The sequence below is a fragment of the Dendrobates tinctorius genome, unplaced genomic scaffold, assembly GCF_039654945.1.
Source record: "Dendrobates tinctorius isolate UK_male_01 unplaced genomic scaffold, ASM3965494v1 ptg000256l, whole genome shotgun sequence".
Taxonomy (NCBI): domain Eukaryota; kingdom Metazoa; phylum Chordata; class Amphibia; order Anura; family Dendrobatidae; genus Dendrobates; species Dendrobates tinctorius.
In genome coordinates this window covers 2,373,737-2,394,449 of record NW_027361923.1, presented here as the reverse complement: position 1 = coordinate 2,394,449, position 20,713 = coordinate 2,373,737, and the positions used below count along the sequence as shown (strand labels likewise).

The 20,713-nt window shown below is 43.6% G+C and overlaps 1 protein-coding gene across 2 annotated transcripts in view; it reads right to left on the bottom strand.

The window, feature by feature from the left end:
- The window catches only part of DYNC2H1 (dynein cytoplasmic 2 heavy chain 1), a 537,791-nt gene that overhangs the window by 200,849 nt on the left and 316,229 nt on the right, over positions 1 to 20,713 (bottom strand). For both annotated transcript variants that reach the window (XM_073558365.1, XM_073558366.1), the window contains exons 72-76: positions 19,401 to 19,451; positions 16,235 to 16,312; positions 15,782 to 15,910; positions 11,467 to 11,539; positions 1,864 to 2,024 (exon numbers count right to left, since the gene is read on the bottom strand). In XM_073558365.1, the coding sequence (XP_073414466.1) occupies positions 1,864 to 2,024; positions 11,467 to 11,539; positions 15,782 to 15,910; positions 16,235 to 16,312; positions 19,401 to 19,451 (492 nt within the window). The remainder of the gene's footprint in view (positions 1 to 1,863; positions 2,025 to 11,466; positions 11,540 to 15,781; positions 15,911 to 16,234; positions 16,313 to 19,400; positions 19,452 to 20,713) is intronic.

Sequence of the window (20,713 nt, the reverse complement as noted above, 5' to 3'; positions counted from 1 at the left end):
CCAGATGACTACGGCCTGATGTCCGGAGCTGACGTCCGCAGCCTGATCCCTGGACCCTGTCGGTTTGCCAGCAGTCCGGAGTCCGATGCCATCATGCCATTACCTGTGCCTAGGCGTGCCATCTGGCACGTACCATGTTATGGACCTTGGCGTGCCCACGCGCGCACCTTGCACTTTTTGCTTGTTTTCTCTGTATGTGTTCTTGTGTTATTCTAATGAAGATACCTTGCACCTACGTCTAGTCTCGTCTTGCTTCCTGCTCGTCCTTGTCGTCAGACACTCGTCTAGTGTCCCCTGAGCCGGCCGTCTGGTCCCAGCAGTCGTGGTGGCTCACCCCCTTGGTCTTGCCCCTGACACTCCCTGTATAGGGGGTGGATTCTCACAAGGTCAGCTCGCCCTCGGTGGGTGGGTGCCACGACCCAGAGGGTCCACTCAAAAAATGGGCTCAGCAGGAGCTGAGTCCGTCACAAGACTGTCAAGAAGGAGAAGGGAATAGATGTGGAGTGAAAGAAGCTTCAGATCTACCATAGCCCTTTGCATATCAGTGCAAACGAATAGAACTGGAAGAGTTATCCGGCACCGAACAACAGCCTACTATCTTCATTCAATCATTCCCTTACCATGGGAGCGGCGCGATGTAACGGATAAGCCGAGGTTCTCTAATGTGAGTGGATTAAAGTTCACGCATGAAGATAAAGAAAAAGAGCGGCACTCACCCATGCGCTCAAAGATTCAAGTCCTTTATTCCAAACTTTGGGATGTAGACATGGTGTGCAGGAGAGAAGGGGATGCGGCGAGAGGATGACGGTCGTTTCTCGTTTTCTTTATGCGTGACTATCAATGCAAATACCGATCTCGGAGAAAGGAACTGGCCATGCAAAAGTATTGCTGATTCCAGGTAGAAAAGGGTCGCACTCTGCAGGGTAGTTATGAATCTTTATTGACACATAATTACATGTCACGTCGGGGATGTGATAGCAAGAGTGTCAAAAGGCTGACAACAGCCGTTTCGCGCTACTCGAGCGCTTCCACGGGACCCGCACATGAATAGTTTATGGGAAAGTGAAATCCTGCTGGAAAATTCCCTTTAAAGGGGTTTTCCGGTTTCAGAATAACCCTTTATCATGGCTCCAATTTATTTTAAAAACTAAACTGCGCTTTACTCACACTCCCTGGGTCCAGCAAAGAGTCCCCGGGGGTTGCACTGACTGACTGCAGCGTTGGCATCTCGTCGACAGAGCAGCCGCCAATAACTGAGCTCCTTAGACCTGCCGAGCTGAAAAGAGGAATCGCTAACCTCACTGATTGGCTGCAGTGCTGTCGTTATGACATCAGCGCTGCAGACAATAATAGACATTGGGAGTAGCAACGGAGACTCCGTGCTGGACCCAGGGAGGGTGAGTAAAGTACAGCTAGCTTTTTAAAAGGAAAAAAGAACCCTGCAGGCGTGGGAAGAGGGGTTCCAAAACCCAGAAACCCCCTTTAATGTTCAATCATGAACTTATATCTTGCATTTTGGCATGAAGAGATGTGGGATCTAGAAAACGAAAAGCTTTACATCAGAAGGACAATGCCCACAATGTGTAGAAGATATGAGCTAGATCCTACTAGGCAGAATTTAGGTCCTGAAGTCACTTCATTGATTGTCTGCTCATTCATCACTACCGACTGTCCACGACTTAAGAGTGTGGAGTCATCGCACATGCGGGACCACCGCTGCATTCACCGTCTCCTCACTGGGGTCATGCACGGAGGAATAACAGTGGCCTAAGAGCCCCTCATACTAATTACCGCCTCAGTGGTGTGATTAGTGGGGCAATGACTAGCGCTCTTAATCAGACACCTAATGAGAAGCACGCTCACCTCTCGATAGCATTCTCTGCCAACCTCAGCACTGGCGAGCTCCTGCAGCTCCTGGGACGGATCAGCGCCAGGAGAGATAATGATCAGAATGGGTTCAATGGCCAGAGTGTCCTTACTGAGACGTTTCAGGTTAAGGGGTGCCGGGGACAGCTCCTTAAGACCTGTACCAAAACAAGACGTGATCATTCACACAGTAGATATTAATCATTAATCCCATACTAGAGTTCAGAAATATAAGTCCAGACCTTGGAAATGACGATCAAAATTACTATTTTGGCTTTCACAGAAATGGTCACTGAGCTGTGGTTGTCCAACTTTGAAAACTTTGTTTTTTTTTTTAATTTAAAAGCATGTATTATTGGCTAGAAATCTTTTTTGTAATTGGATTTCAATAAAAAATGTTGCACTGTTTTCCTATAGCTTCTATTACTGGCTGCAGAATGAGTTAACTGAGAATCCATAAGTGACACCAGGAGTACAAGGAAAAAAAAAAAATCGCACTCACCGTCCCTTTAAAACTTCTTCACTTTATTTGGAAAGCTAAAACATCAAGTTGGACAAACGCATTCCGGTCACCTCTGCAAACTGATGACTCATCTTTCCAAAGTAAGTGAAGACGTTTTAAAGGGACGGTGAGTGCGATTTTACTTTCTACCCCTCGTGTCATGCGATCTGTGCCGCTATAAACGCACCCAATGTCCTGTAGGGTCTGACTTTCATACTATCCATTGCTTCCTCACATTTTTAATCCATAAGTGACTCATGCGGATAATCCAATGGGTGAAGCTTCTAACTCTTCTTTCTGTCTATTTTAACTGATTCATGACCAGAGACCACATCATAGTTGAATGCACGGGAAAAGAATGTAAGGGGTAAGGTTTCTCCTTGTGGAGAGTGACGTGCCAGGTCTGACATGCCAGTATCAGGACACTTAAACGCCTTGCATGCTCCTCTGGGAAATTAAGTATGACATTTGTCTCTTCAGAGATTAAGAGGGTAGGGAAAAGAAAGCATGTAAATGCTAATTAACAAAAAAAAAAAAAGAAATTGCTCCCAGAGGTGGAAAACCCATTTAAGTCTTAGGAATTGCACATGTCCAGTTACGCTCATGGGTAGAAATGGTATAGGTCGCTCCTCGATAAATCAGGGACTTTGCGCTGGATCATAACACTGATCATCAAAAATTGATATAAAACCCAATGGAATCACAGAAAAAAAAAGAAGAAGAGGGGCTAACTGGGCTGTACAACTGCAAAACAGCGCCCCTTCTCTGACAACACTCCTTGTTCTCCAGCTATTGGCTGAAGCGGAAAAATCTGGCATTTTGGTTTTTTCTTGATGCTCATTACCATATGAGTTAAAGAATTTTTGTATCTTCACCCATCGGACTTTTTATATGGACGCGGCTAAAATTTGTACATTTTTTTTTTTTAGATTTATTATTATTATTTTTGATTTATGTTATTTATAATTATTTTTAGTCCTCCCCGATGGGCTTGGATCTGCAAATCCATCACAATATCTTTATATAGTCAAAATAACGATCTCCTTCACAGGTGTCCTAAAATGTTGGCAACGGAGATCTACAGAAGGTCCCCGACTGCCACGGCAGCTTCATGGCAAACGTTTAAAAGCCGCAGTCAGAGACTGACAGCTGCATCTATACATGGTGATGCGGGCAGGGCCGGTCTTCATAAATGCTCACTACCGCACCATCACTCACAAATGTTTAGGCCGCATTTATACGCACTGAGTTAAGGTGGTTTAATAAGAAGCCAGCTCTGGCTTCAGGGTGGCAAGTAAGGAGAAAACATAGAGGCATACTCAGATACACAGACACACACGAGCAATGGAGGACTTGTCACCAGTCCATCTCCTCTTCACTTCTTCTATCACCTGACCGCGATTTCACTAAAGGTCCAGAAGCAGTCTCCACTTTGGAACATTTCCTGAAAAGGCTACTATCAGTGTAGCTCCTGCTGTGGACGCTGGAGGCCCCCAGAGTGATGGGATCTCTGGGCAGCTGCCAGTGTCTTCCCCCTAATGTAGGCCCTGGCTGTGGGTAGGTGTTAAAAGTGCCATGTGTAAGGTGAACACAGGCAGGGGAGGGCAGAGCAGAAAGTAGGTGAGGTACAGCTTCGACTAAGGGCTGCAGAGCAGGAAATTATGTCAGAGAATGGGGGTGTCATTCCGGCAACTTGCACTACCCAGACATATGCTGCAGTAGTGTAATATCCTGCATCGTGCACAAAGCACCTTGGGACGAGCGTGAAACACTCCACGGTACATGACCCTAGTGACCCCATTTTGCTAGTTATGAGCATCTGCCCGGGCATCGCTGTCCCCGGGCATCGCTGTCCCAAGGCATCGCTGACCCCAGGCATCGCTGTCCCCGGGCAGTGCTGTCCCCGGGCAGTGCTGTCCCCAGGCATCGCTGTCCCCGGGCATCGCTGTCCCCAGGCAATGCTGTCCCCAGGCATCGCTGTCCCCGGGCATCGCTGTCCCCAGGCAATGCTGTCCCCAGGCATCGCTGTCCCCGGGCTTCGCTGTCCCCGGGCAGTGCTATCCCCAGGCAATGCTGTCCCCAGGCAATGCTGTCCCCGGGCAGTGCTGTCCCAAGGCATCGCTGTCTCCGGGCATCGCTGTCCCCGGGCATCGCCGTCCCCTGGCAATGCTGTCCCCAGGCATCGATGACCCCAGACATCGCTGACCCCAGACATCGCTGACCCCAGGCACTGCTGTCCCTGGGCACCGATGTCCCCAGGCACCAATGTCCCCAGGCACCAATGTCCCCAGGCACCAATGTCCCCAGGCACCAATGTCCCCAGGCACCAATGTCCCCAGGCACCAATGTCCCCAGGACACCGTTGCATTCAGCTCTTCCCTAATATTACATCTTCTGGAAGCCTCGTAACTTGTCACTGCACAAAGTCTCCATCCAAGTGGCAATGACCTAAAGGAACTGTAGTTAACTGGAAACTTTCCCTCGCTGGTAATGAAGTCCAGACATTGATTTAATAAATCATAATGAGATTCCTTACGGCAGAACAAAGTGAGATCAGCTTTGGAGAGGACAGAATCTCATTACAAAAATGGTTAAAAACAGAATATTAACTTGACTTTTCCCTGAAAAGATTGACTCACTTTTAATTGATTCCATAGACCAAGACATTAACGCTCCTCCTTCAATTTCTAAGTAAGTATTTAATTACTGGGGTAAAAAAAAAGAGAGATGACTTCCATCAATTAGATTACTGCAACGCCTTAAAGGGATCGTCCAGGATATAAAAAAATGGTTATTGAAACAGCAGAGCTGTGTTAGCCTGACCCATCCTCTGCCAGCAGGGGATATACTAGGTAGCGCTTCCCTCCACACCGCGCCTGAACGGTTCCTAGCTGCAGTGCAAAGACACTATAAGGCTATATACAGTGTGAAAGTATTCGGCCCCCTGGAACTTTTTAACCTTTTCCCACATATCATGCTTCAAAACATAAAGATACCAAATGTAAATTTTTGATGAAGAATCAACAACAAGTGGGACACAATTGTGAAGTTGAACGAAATTTATTGGTTATTTTAAATGTTTGTGGAAATTCAAAAACTGAAAAGTGGGGCGTGCAATATTATTCAGCCCCTTTACTTTCAGTGCAGCAAACTCACTCCAGAAGTTCATTGTGGATCTCCGAATGATCCAATGTTGTCCTAAATGACTAATGATGATAAATATAATCCTCCTGTGCGTAATCAAGTCTCCGTATAAAGCCGGATACAAAATGATTTCCAAAACTTTAAACATCCCAAGGAGCACTGTGCAAGCAATCATATTGAAATGGAAGGAGTATCATACCACTGCAAATCTACCAAGACCCGGCCGTCCCTCTAAACTTTCATGTCAAACAAGGAGAAGACTGATCAGAGATGCAGCCAAGAGGCCCATGATCACTCTGGATGAACTGCAGAGATCTACAGCTGAGGTGGGACAGTCTGTCCATAGGACAACAATCAGACGTAAACTGCACAAATCTGGCCTTTATGGAAGAGTGGCAAGAAGAAAGCCATTTCTCAAAGATAACCATAAAAAGTGTTGTTTAAAGTTTGCAACAAGCCACCTGGGAGACACACCAATCATGTGGAAGAAGGTGATCTGGTCAGATGAAACCAAAACGGAACTTTTTGGCAACAATGACAAACGATATGTTTGGCGTAAAGGCAACACAGCTCATCACCCTGAACCCACCATCCCCACTGTCAAACATGGTGGTGGCAGAATCATGATTTGTGGCTGCTTTTCTTCAGCAGGGACAGGAAAGATGGTTAAAACTGATGGGAAGATGGATGGAGCCAAATACAGGACCATTCTTGAAGAAAACCTGTTGGAGTCTGCAAAAGACCTGAGACTGGAACGGAGATTTGTCCTCCAACAAGACAATGATCCCAAACATAAAGCAAAATCTACAATGGAATGGTTCACAAATAAACGTATCCAGGTGTTAGAACGGCCGAGTCAAAGTCCAGATCTGAATCCAATCGAGAATCTGTGGAAAGAGCTGAAAACTGCTGTTCACTAACGATCTCCATCCAACCTCACTGAGCTCGAGCTGCTTGCCAAAGAAGAATGGGCAAGAATTTCAGTCTCTCGATGTACAAAACTGATAGAGACATACCCCAAGTGACTTGCAGCTGTAATCGCAGCAAAAGGTGGCGCAACAAAGTATTAAGTTAAAGGGGCCGAATAATATTTCACGCTCCACTTTTCAGTTTTTGAATTTCCACAAAAACTTAAAATAACCAATAAATTTTGTTCAACTTCACAATTGTGTCCCACTTGTTGTTGATTCTTCACCAAAAATTTACATTTGGTATCTTTATGTTTGAAGCATGATATGTGGGAAAAGGTTGAAAAGTTCCAGGGGGCCGAATACTTTTGCAAGGCATTGTATATCTATATCTATCTATGTATATATATATATATGGTCGATTTTAGAGATTCAAGTTAGACGTCGATTTCCGCCGCCATCGTAGCTCAAAGAACTGGAGGGTGTTTTAACTGAAGAATGGGCTAATATTCCTTTGGAAACAATTCACACCTTGTATAAATCCATACCTCGGATAACTGAGGCTGTAATCGCCGCAAAAGGTGGACCTACACCATATTACACTAACTTTTGTTGATGTTTCCAGGTGTTTCCATTATTTTGGCCAACCCCTGTATATACAGTATATATATATATATATATATATATATATATATATATATATATATATATATATATACACACAGTACAGACCAAAAGTTTGGACACACCTTCTCATTCAAAGAGTTTTCTTTATTTTCATGACTATGAAAATTGTAGATTCGCTCTGAAGGCATCAAAACTATGAATTAACACATGTGGAATTATATAATTAACAAAAAAGTGTGAAACAACTGAATATGTCTTATATTCTAGGTTCTTCAAAGTAGCCACCTTTTACTTTGATTACTGCTTTGCACACTCTTGGCATTCTCTTGATGAGCTTCAAGAGGTAGTCACCGGAAATGGTTTTCACTTCACAGGTGTGCCCTGTCAGGTTTAATAAGTAGGATTTCTTGCCTTATAAATGAGGTTGGGACCATCAGTTGTGTTGTGCAGAAGTCTGGTGGATACACAGCTGATAGTCCTACTGAATAGACTGTTAGAATTTGTATTATGGCAAGAAAAAAGCAGCTAAGTAAAGAAAAACGAGTGGCCATCATTACTTTAAGAAATGAAGGTCCCGTCAGTCCGAAAAATTGCAAAGCAGTAATCAAAGCAAAAGGTGGCTACTGTGAAGAACCTAGAATATAAGACATATTCAGTTGTTTCACACTTTTTTGTTAATTATATAATTCCACATGTGTTAATTCATAGTTTTGATGCCTTCAGAGTGAATCTACAATTTTCATAGTCAGGAAAATAAAGAAAACTCTTTGAATGAGAAGGTGTGTCCAAACTTTTGGTCTGTACTGTATATATATATATATATATATATACATACGCTGCATATTAGTTGCAGATTTGTTGTACAGATTTTCCAGCTAAAAAAAAAAAATGCAGATTTTCAGGTAGTCTGTCAGCACAAATGACTGTTCAAACCAAGCACAGGCACCCTTGTCGTGGCAGCGCCGTCCAGGGCACCCTGCCACCTGCCTGCTTCTATCTTCAGAAGATGGTGGAGATCGATAGAAACCAAGTAGGTGGGAGGATGCACTGAACCCCTTTGCCATGCCACGGTTGCACTAAATGGCTGTGCTTGGTTTGCACAGTTATTTTGTGCTGACTATCTCCCTATAACATATCTCATCTACATATTACAGATATTTTTTTGTAAGTAAATTGACATGAAATGTGGATTTCGAAATCAATGCTTTATGCAAAAGTCACTGTGGCCTTCATCAGGTGGAGTCTATGGCAACAAAATCGGTGGCAAAACGTACGTGTAACAGGAGGACATTGCTGTAAAATACGGGAAGGATTTGCTGCAAATTTCCTCTGTGTGAACGGACCCTAAATTGGAGTAAGAGGATACAAGCATTTGCCACCTCTTGTTCTGCTGCTGTCCTGCAGGGATGCAACAAAACTCGTCATCATCCAGCCAGTCTGATTCATTTCCTATCTAGAGGAGAAGCATCCGGCGAAGTCCTAGAAATCCTTTACATTGTCCTTGGACACATTGATAATGAGCGCGAGGCAAAATATATAATTACCTCTATGATCGAGAGCTGGGCGGAAGAAATACAATGTACAAGGCCTGTAGGTTCATAATGGAGTGGCTGTCATGATTTTTTTTTTTATCCCTGTGGCTTTCTTCATTTCGCACTACATAGGTCAAATGTATATAATACACACACACACACACATATACACACACACACACATATACACACACATACATATACATATATACACACACATATACACATACATATATACACACACATACACACATACATATATACACACCCACATATACATATATACACACACATATACATATATACACACACATATACACATACATATATACACACACATACACACATACATATATACACACCCACATATACATATATACACACACATATACACATACATATATACACACACATACACACATACATATATACACACCCACATATACATATATACACACACATATACACATACATATATACACACACATACACACATACATAGATACACACCCACATATACATATATACACACACATATACACATACATATATACACACACATATACATATATACACACACATATACACATACATATATACACACACATATACATATATACACACACATATACACATACATATATACACACACATACATAGATACACACCCACATATACATATATACACACACATATACACATACATATATACACATGCACACATATACAGCTCTGGCAAAAATTAAGAGACCACTTTAAAATGTTCAGTTTGTCTGATTTTTCTGTTTATATTTTTGTGCAAAATGTAAATTGCTCTTTTATTCTATAAACTACTGACATCATGTCTCCGAATTTCCAAGCACTAAATTTTGTATTTATTTTCAGAAAATGAGAAATGGTCAAAATAACACAATAATGCAGAGTGCTTGCAGACCTCAAATAATGCTGCAAAAACAAGTCAATAATCATTTAGAAACAACAATACTAATGCTTTACCTCAGGAAGAGTTCAGAAATCAATATTTTGTAGAATACCCATGATTTTTAAAAACAGCTTTCATGCGTCTTGGCTGCTTTCCACCAGTCTTTCACACTGCTTCTGGCGCAAAAATGTAAGCAGTTCTTCTTCTTTGTTTGATGACTTGTGACTATCCATCATCCTCTTGATTACATTCCAGAGGTTTTCAGTGGGGTTCAGGTCTGGAGAATGGGCTGCCCATGACAGGGTTTTGATGTGATGGTCTCTTATTTTTTTGCCAGAGCTGCATACACACACACATACACATATATACATTCTCACACCATACATACTATATATATATATATATATATATATATATATATATATATACACACACACACAGTATATATACACACATAGATACACATACATGTACATACACACATACAGTATATATGTAAGCGCAGTATATATACACGTACACACACACACATATATATATATACATACATGGGTTGGACAATATAATGGAAACACCTTTTGGCATCATAATCTTCGAACATGTTATAAACATGCAAACCGTGACATATGGTAATGTTTTGTAGTTGATTATTTGTGTTATGTGATATGTGTATGTAAATTAACTGTTTGTTTTGCACAATTGTAAGAACATTGATAAGAACCTGATACCAATGGCAGACCTCTCGGATTTTCAAAGAGGCCAAATTGTTGGTGCTCGAATGGCAGGCGCTAGTGTAACAGAAAGTGCCTGAATGCTTGGTGTGTCAAGAGGTAGGGTCTCCAAAGTAATGACTGCGTTTGAAAGAGAAGGAAAAACGTCCGCAGCAAAGCACAGGTCCGGCCGAAAGTCGAAGTTGACTGAGAGAGACTGTCGGACTCTAAAGCGAATTGTGAGAGAGGATCGCAAGACCACGGCTCCGAAAATCACTGCTGAGCTCAATGAACACCTACAGAACCCAGTTTCCACGAAAACTGTTCGTCGGGAGCTGCACAAATCTGGATTACACAGAAGAGCTGCAATTCGAAAACCGCTGCTCTCAATGACAAATGTTTCCAAGCATTTAGAGTGGTGTAGAAACCTCCAGAATTGGTCCCTCGAGCAGTGGAAACAAGTGATATTCTCAGACGAATCATCGTTTACCGTATTTCCGACCTCCGGCCAAGTGTACGTTTGGAGACAGCCGAAAGAAGCATTCCATCCAGACTGCCTTCTCCCAACCGTAAAACATGGCAGAGGTTCTGTGATGATCTGGGGTACTATTTCGTGGAGATCTGCCGGGCCAATGATATCCCTTCATGGAAGAATTAACAGCCGCGATTATTTAGGCATTTTGGGCGACCAAGTGCATCCTATGGTTCAAGCACTGTTCCCGGAGGGGAACGCCATCTTTCAGGATGATAATGCACCAACTCATACAGCTAGAATCATTAAAGCATGGCATGAGGAACATTGCAATGAAGTTGAGCATCTCATCTGGCCCCCACAATCCCCAGACCTCAACATTATTGAGCATTTATGGTCGATTTTAGAGATTCAAGTTAGACGTCGATTTCTGCCGCCATCGTCGTTCAAAGAACTGGAGGCTGTTTTAACTGAAGAATGGGCTACAATTGCTTTGGAAACAATTCACACCTTGTATGAATCCATACCTCGGAGAATTGAGGCTGAAATCGCCGCAAAAGGTGGACCTACACCATATTACACTAACTTTTGTTGATGTTTCCAGTATTTTGTCCAACCCCTGTGTATATATATATATATATATATATATATACATATATATATACACACACACACACACACACACACACACACACACACATACATATATATACGTAGACACACACACATACAGTACATATACATACACTTACATCTTTCAAGTACTTCTCATAGAAACCTTACCCAGACTCCGACATGCGAACATGGCCAGAGCGCTCTGCAGTCTGTCCGGCCGCACAGCTTGTACCACCAGGACCTACGGAAAGTGAAGGAAGCTTTACAGTAAGTGGTAGACAACACTGATTACTCCACAAACAGATCTTTATTTTCTCAAAATGACTTAATTCAATGCAGCATTTATAGACTAGAGCTATATCCTATATCCTGGAAGTTAATGAAGGTTCCCAACCGAAGTCTACAAGAGGTGGCCATGGAAATGAGGAAGTTAACAGGCAAGGAGTAAAATCCCATCATCCAAAAATCCTATTATATCTGCCAAGTCCAAAAATCCATTCTCTGCAAGTCTCCAAAATAAAGTGACATTTAGACAAGGACATGGTCTAAGGTGCATTTCCACCTTTGTCATTTCTTAAAGAGGACCTAATCTGTGAGCAGCATGATGTAGGTGCAGAGATGCTGATTCCAGTGATGTGTCACTTAATGGGCTGCTTGCTGTAGTTTTGATAAAAATCACTGATTTATAAGCAGGAGATTCTCACTAGAGGACTAGCAAACCTGCTGCCTTGTACTTCTCATTATTCACGAGCTCTATATAACCCCACCCCCACCACTGATTGGCAGCTTTCTGTGTACAGGGTGCATAGGTAGAAAGCTGCCAATCAGTGGTCTGGGCGGGATTATACAGAGCTCAGAATTCAGAGAACTGCTAGAACTGCAGCAGATAAAAAGAGATTTTATGAAAACTGCAAACAGCAGAGTAAGTGACACATCACTGGAATCAGTGTCTCTGCCCCTACATCATGTTTCTTGGCCAAAGAGGAGAGTTATGACATGGATCCTGCATTGAGCAGGGGGTTGGACACGATGACCCTGGAGGACGCTTCCAACTCTACCATTCTAGGATTCTATTGAGCCCTCTCTCACCTCTAGGGAACATCTCCTCTCCTATATCACATGGATAGCCCAAATTAAAAACCTCTTACTCCTTTCACTAACAGTTTACTAGTGCTGCACTAGTTCTGTGGAATGCACTACCTCAGACAGAATCATTTCCAACATTTACGGTTTTGTATGTGTCCTAAAAGTACATGTGCTTAGCCTGGTCTGTCACATTCAGGAACCTACGTAACTCTTCTCTATTTCTGTTCTTCAGCACCTAAACCCTTCCCCGTTCCTCCGCACGACTTGCACTCAATGTTCGCGTATTACCCTGTGTATTATAAAAAATGGCTGGGCCATTGTATAAGACAAGCATTTTATCTGTGTTAGGTTACCCTATGGCCTCTTGTGAGCAGGGCCGCTCTACTAGTATTTGTCAGTTAGATTTAACTCTTTAATGTCTTATTTGATTTCTACCTGCACATCTTCTTTTATAATTTTCCCTGTTGTGGAACTACCGAGAACTCAAAAAAGTTGTCCACTACTCGGACAACTCTTTTTTATATCCCTCGCTTGGTCCTGACAAAATAAAAAAAAGCTTACACTCACTTCCCAAGCTGGCGCCATTACCGCGGTGTCAGCACTCGCTCTCCCCGGGGCTCCCGTGCTCTTGTTGTGACACCTGACCCCGGCGCCCAATCAGCGCTGGCATCACTGTCCCCGCCTCCTGTCGAATTGAGCAGGAAGAGGAAGTCAGAGATCAGCTGCAGCCCGGACTGCCTCTTCATGTTCGATTTGTCCAAAGGCGGGGGGGACAGTGACGCCAGCGCTGATTGGGCACTGGGTTCACGTGTCATACAACCGCACGGGAGTCCTGGGACCGCAAGTGCCAATGACGCTGGAGCGGCGCTCTCACTGGAGGGGAGTATAGGCTTTTTTATTTTAGCGTGGCCAAACATTTAGATCAATAAGAGGTTGTCCTAGTAGTAGACACCCCCTTACAGGAGCGTTCAGGACTAAGGATAGGAGTCCAATATGAGCTCGATAAGGGTCCGACACTTGGCATCCTCACCAATCTGCTGATATCTGCAGCGGCCAGACGTAAACCATGTACAGAGCAGCAATCGGCTGATTGGTGGGGGTGGTGTTGGGTATCAGACCCCCATTTGTCTCATAATGATGACCTATCCCATTCTATAATGCTGTAGATAAACCCCGGATCCGACCTGTAAGAAAAGAAAAATAACTTATTATATTCACCTGCGGGGGCAGTCCGGTCCGATTGCTCAGGGGACGGACTAAAAAGCTTGAATCAAGTAAAAAGGACGCCCAATACTTTTCTCCATATAATGTACATAGAAGCCGATTTATTAATCAGGCATCTCATAGCTCAGGCTAAATCTAAAAAACCTATTAGCAGGTGAAATTTCAAATAGTCCAAAATCCTAATCTATGCCTGCTGTCAGCAGGAGTACATTTTTACGCCAAGGACGTGAGAGTACCAGAGAAGAACAATGGCGAGATCCAAGGGACCTCCCGGACCTATCGTCTGTCACGTGGATAGGTGATCCTTTCTGTACCTCTTTAAATGATACTGGAGTATAACAAGTTAAATGTCAAGTTAACATTTGCTTTATCTATACGGGCAGGTATTCTCATCTAGGCTACGAATGACTGAGATAGGAATACCGCTATGTGCCATATGCAGGATCTCTCAGAGGTGGCATTCTGGGGTTCTCGTCTTTGCACCATCCTTTTCTGTTACAAGAATGCCGTGAAAGTACGCTGAATATAGGATTCCTACACCAAGGAATCTTACAATTCCCATATGCCATTAATGTCTGCTAGATGCAGGTCAAACCTTTAGATACCCCGCCTTAGTTGCCATCAGTGTAGAGATGGCCACACGTGTGACTTGTACGCAATCCAATGGAAGATAGCTATATAAACAACCGACAAAATGCCATTATCTCAACTGATTAAATACCCTGCCTCCTGCACTGATCACTCACTTTCATTTAAATAAGGAAATTTGTATTCAGGAGGCAGACATGAAGATGGCTTATTAGCTTTACTGAGAGATCAGGTTACAGCTAATGCCTATAGTGGTCTATTGAGAGTGTAGGAGGGAGAAGCCGTAGAACCTTCAGCTGCTTCTAGTAACTGCCTCAGCCTAGTGTTGAATTGACAGCTACACTGCTCAGTTGTGCTGTATTGTGTCCTCTATGCTTCTACTTCTAAGGATTATGGAGCAGGATGAAATCTATATTCAGGACACAGAGATGAAGATGGATCAGCTTCACAGAGAGATCAGGTTACGGACCATGCCTATAGAGGTCTACTGAGAGTGTAGGAGCGAGAAAATGTAAAACCAATGAAGAACAGAGAAACTGCAGCTGCTCCTGGTAACCGTCTCACTCTAGTGCTGGATTCACAACTACACTGCTCAGTATTGTTCTATAATGTCCTCTATGCTTCTACTTCTAAGGATAGTTGAGCAGGATAACTGTATTCAGGAGGCAGAGATGAAGATGGATCAGCTTCACAGAGAGATCAGGTTGTAGATTATGCCTATAGAGGTCTACTGAGAGTGTTGGAGGGAGAAGCTGTAAAACCAATGAAGAACAGAGAAACTGCAGCTGCTATTAGTAACTGTATCACTCTAGTGCTGGATTCACAACTACACTGCTCAGTATTGCTCTATAATATCTTCCATGCTTCAACTTCTAAGGATAATGGAGCAGGATGATCATAAAATCGTAGAGTTGGAAGGGACCTCCTGGGCCATCTGGTCCAACCCCCTGCTCAAAGCAGGATTCGCTAAATCATCCCAGACAGATGTCTGTCCAGCCTCTGTTTGAAGACTTCCATTGAAGGAGAACTCACCACTTCTCGTGGCAGCCTGTTCCACTCATTGATCACTCTAACTGTCAAAAAGTTTTTTCTAATATCTAATCTGTGTCTCCTCCCATTCATTTTATCCCGTCTGTATTTAGGAGACAGATGAAGATGAATTAACAGCTTCACTGAGAGATCAAGTTACAGCTGATGCCTATAGAGGTCTATTGAGAGAGGAGGGAGAAGCTGTAGAACCAATTAGGAACAGAGAAGCTACAGTTGCTTCTAGTAAATATCTCACCCTACTACTGGATTCACAGCTGCATTGCTCAGTACTACGGTATAATTCCCTCTATGCTTCTACTTCTAAGGATAGTGGAGCAAGATCTAACCTCATCTACATATGTAACAGATAGGAAACATCAGAGAAGCTACCCTCAACCACCGTGGAGCCAATTACCAATAAGTAATATTCTGCAACACAAAAATCCGAACAGCTATTTTGGATGCCCGTTATCAACCTTCCTTCAATTAATACTGCTGTCAGTTTATTAAGATAGTTGATGGCTGATTACGGCAATTAGCCTTGATAACAAATTACCTGTTGAAACAAGGACAGCTTCTTGGCCGTGGCTGGGAATTCTTGCTCGCACACCGAGCTCTTTGAGAAATGACTCCACAGATTTGAGTTTTCCAGATCCAGGCTCTGATAAAGAGGCGGCAGCGAGGCCTGCGGGATGAAACACTTGCTTCACATTTAAGTGGCTGGAGACATATTTTAAACACACATTGATGGTAATTAAGCAATAAATTCTTTTAGACAGCGGGTATGAGCGATGAGATAAGAGCGAGAAGGCGTAGAAAGTCACTTGATCACAGTCGCGGGCGCGTTAACTTAGGTGGAAGATAATTATAGGAAAGGGGTGAATAAGCAGAATTTCCCTTTCTTCGGCCTGGAGATCTCGCCCACCATTAGGAAAAGGAGCTCATCATAAGAAGTCGGGACTGGATATTGAAAAATGATTCATTCACAGACAAAGGCAGAATCAAATACCTTTAACAAGGCCAAGGCCCACGCTCTCTCCTGTTCTATCCAGGGTGGGATCTGATCACGGAGACTTTTCTGGGAGTCCTAAACATGCAGAACATAGTACGTGAGACATAATACAGAGACGGATCATCGGAGAAGGGGAGGATGCACTCATGGGGGCATTTTGGGTGCCCGACCATGCACTGATCTGGCAGGCACAGACACAGACTTAAAAATGGACCAGAAAAATGTGCACCTATTTTAAGCTAACAATGATCCCCATCATTTGTCTAACAAAAAAGGAAGATTGGCATGTGAGCCATTTCCTGGTAGCCCCCCAGTCTGATGCTGCCCACCTTTCAAGGGGTATTCCCATCTCCAATATCCTATTCTAATATGTAGTAGGTGTAATAATAAGAATATTAGCAATCACCTCTAATTAGAAATGTACAGTTCTTCTGATAAGCTATGTTGCTTACCCCATGTGCAGGGCGCATTACAATAGCTTAGGCATCTGTGTTTACAATAACTAACTGTCACTATACAAGTGGTCGTAACCATGGATACCCAAGATATTGCAATGCCCTGCACATGGGGTAGCAACATAGTTAATCAGAATAAATATACTACATTTCTAACTGGTTGTATTTGCTAATATTAATACACCTACAACATACTGGATAGGATCTTGAACATGGGAACACCCCTTTAAAGTTACATTCCTATGTCGCAAGTGACATGATGTTTTCTGGTTTACAGCTGCTGCTGAAGCTCCAGCCACATATCCTACTTTTTGAGTGCTCAGTGTCCCTTCCCTCTACTGCTGCTGAATCTCCACCCAGCTAACCTGATTGACAGCTCCTTAGTGTCCCCGCTGCTGCATTTTCCTCAATCTTGCCTGACTTATGACTTGTTCCTCCTCCCTGCCCTTGCTGAACCTCCACCCACCAAGTATGAGTGACAGCTCCTCACTGTCCCGCCTCCCTGCTGAGACCTCACACTGCTCAGTACAAGCTTTAGCTGTCTGACCTGCTGGGAGGAGACTGAATACATTTGGACTCATGAGCCATTTCATTTCTAGACACCCCACTAATAAATTTTTCATAAATTTTTCAATATTTAGCAATGTGTGCAGTTTGTACTATGAAATCTGGCAAGATATTCACTTTAAAAAAATCACGTTATCTAACGTGAAAGGTGTAAAGGGAAAAAAAAAATAATTACATTTTTGTATATTTTAGTATTAAAAAAAAATCCTAAAGAAGTACCGTATATACTCAAGTATAAGTCGAGTTTTTCAGCCCCCTTTTGGAGCTGAAAAAGACCCCCCTCGACTTATATTTGGGTCACGGTGCCAACTTACCTGGTCCCTGTCATCTCCGCGGTCCCAGTCGTCTCCGCGGTCCCCGGTGTTCGTCTGCGGTCCCCTGCAGCGTCCTGGCGGCGGCGGGTGATGATAGGGCCGCGGCGGCGTTCAAAATCTCTGCGCGCCGCTCTCTCCCGTCCTCCGGCAGTGACGTGCAGGGGGCGCGATGACGTGGAAAGCACGCGCCCTCTGCCTGAGTCACTGAAGAGACGGCGACGCTCAGGAGCAGCTGTCATCAACGTAGGTGAGTATATAGTGTTGTTTTTTTTTTTTTTTTTTTTTTTTTTAATTCCAGCAGGGGCAGCGGCAGCAACATGATAGGATTACCAGTAATCCTATGACTTTGGGGGCAGCATTACGGTATTTGGGCCACCATTCACTGTGCAGCATTTATGGGGGTATATGTTGTGCAGCGTTATTTGGGCCACCATTCACTGTGCAGCATTTTGGGGGCATATGTTGTGCAGCGTTATTTGGGCCAGCATTCACTGTGCAGCATTTTGGGGGCATACTGTATGTTGTGCAGCATTATTTGGGCCAGCATTCACTGTGCAGCATTTTGGGGGCATACTGTATGTTGTGCAGCATTATTTGGGCCAGCATTCACTGTGCAGCATTTTGGGGGCATACTGTATATTGTGCAGCATTAAATTTACCAGTATCTTCGGCAATTCCCACCCTAGACTTATACTCGAGTCAATAAGTTTTCCCAGGTTTTTGAGGCAAATTTAGGGGGGTCGACTTATACTCGGATCGACTTATACTCGAGTATATACGGTAAATGATAACTAATTTACACCCTGAAGTGAAAACTATAAAAATATATAATAAATGTCACCCTGCAAAAAAGGTCCCCATCATGACAAGTTGATAACTGATTAAATAATTATAAAATAACAGTAATTAAAAAAATTAATACAAATATATTAAAGCAAACCCGTCACCTCTTTTTGCCGCTATAAGATGCGGCCACTGCCTTTCAGGGCTTATCTGCAGCATTCTGTAATGCTATAGATAAGCCCCTGATCCGACCTGCAAGAGAAGAATAAGTTTTATTATACTCACCCGGGGTAGCGGCCCGGTATGATAGGTGTTGCGGGTCCAGGTCCGGCACCTCCCATCTTCTTGTGATGCCGCACTCCTGCTGGCTTCCTCGCTCCCGGCATCGCGCTGCTGCACAGGCGTACTTCTCTGCCATGTTGAGGAAAGAGTGAAGTACTGCAGTGCGCAGGCACCGGGCCTCTCTATCCTTTCCCAGCGCCTGCGCACTGCAGCACTTTGCTCTGCCCTCAACAGGGCAGAGAAGTACGCCTGTGCAGCAGCGCGATGCCGGGAGCGAAGAAGAAAGCAGGAGGGCGTCATCCCAAGAAGATGGGAGGTGCCGGAACAAGACCTGTGACACCCATCGGACCGACCACACCGTACCGCCCCCCCCGGATGAGTATAATAAAACTTATTTTTCTTATCTTGCAGGTCGGATCGGAGGCTTTTCTACACCATTATAGAATGCTGCAGATAAGCCCTAAAAGGCGGTGGCCGCATCTTATAGCGACAAAAACAGGTGACAGGTTCCCTTTAAAGGGCTACAAAAAAGAAGGATCCTGTATTGGGGGCATGCAAAGGTCATATGTCCAGAAGCCCAGAAAAGTAATAATTAGATAATTTGTGGAATCAGAATTTTTATGCTGAATTTAGCAGCGACAGATAAAACAAACCTTCCACTGAAATCTGAGGATGTCAGAGGTCCTCTGCTCTTACAGTCACACTGTATTTACACGGAAAACTATTTTCTTTACAAAAGAAGAAAAGTACCCTTTTACTCACCGATTTCTTGAACATATCTCCAATGATAACCCCGGTGAAGACATCCCACTCCTATATCATCAAATGAAGAAAATGCAAAATCAGTAACCGTGAATGTGCACCCGAGTATCACACAAGAGAAAGTCCACAAGAAGTTGTGCGTCCTCAGCCAGAAGGAGTGCACTTCAGGTCCTATGTGCAGAGGGAGTGCCCTTCAGGTCCTATGTGTAGAGGGAGTGCACTTCAGGTCCTATGTGTAGAGGGAAGTATTAGAGCAGTCACAGAGTAAGAGCAATACAGATGAATTCACACCTGTCAGAATCTGTTATGTGCAGATATGCTGCAGACATCACCTCTGTACACTGAACGGGTGGGTTCTCAAAACCGTATCCAAGTGCCTTGTATTGCAATTTTCTGCTCACTTGCGGTGACATATCCACACAGAAAATCCTGAGAGCCTGAACTCGCTACTGAATTCACCTGTCAGTCTACACACTTAGACCTTAGACCATCTGTGGGTCCAATGTGTGGATTCTTTTCTTACCATCTGTCGAGGGAGAATTGGGCCAACTTTAGTCTAATATGTCTGGGGACCTGAAGGGTCAATTCGAGAACGGCTGATCTGCTTCATTAGTTTCTACAACCGGAGAGCAGTTTTATTCATCATGCTGCTCTGCAGGAAGACAACATTTTCTCCAAGACTCAATTTCTACAATAAATCTGCCATGTGCAAATTCACTGTTGTCTGTTATGAATGGGTCACCGAGGAGGAAAAAACTTAAACAAGCTAAGCCCAAAAAAACCAGAGAGGTTGGTAACTATGCAGATTGCAGATCCCTGATCCTAACCACACAACTAGCAGCAGCCGTGAAGCGTACCTACGATGAACCTAGACGCCTCGTCACAACCGGAGAACTACATAAGCCTAAAGCAGGAAAAGAGGAAAACTAACTGCCCCAGAGCAGACCCCAAAGGAATAGACAACCCCAACACATGTATTGACGGTGAAACAAGATGAAAACACAAAACACAGGCAGGAAAATAGGCTGAGCAAATGATGGGGCTCAAACTAACTAGAAAGGAGAGGAAAGGAAAGACACTGTCTGCAATCTGCCCAAAACCCTACAAAATAATGTCCAACAGTTCTGATAACAAAATTAACACTGAAGTCACTAGACTTCTCCCACTATATCAGCACTCTGAAATATTCTGAGACAGAGCAAAAAGAGGCCAATCTAATAAGGGATAAGGGAAAAGAAGCAAATTGGCATATACAGATAAATAAGAGTGGAAATTCAGCACAGCCCCAGCCGGGGCTGGCTGACCACACAAAA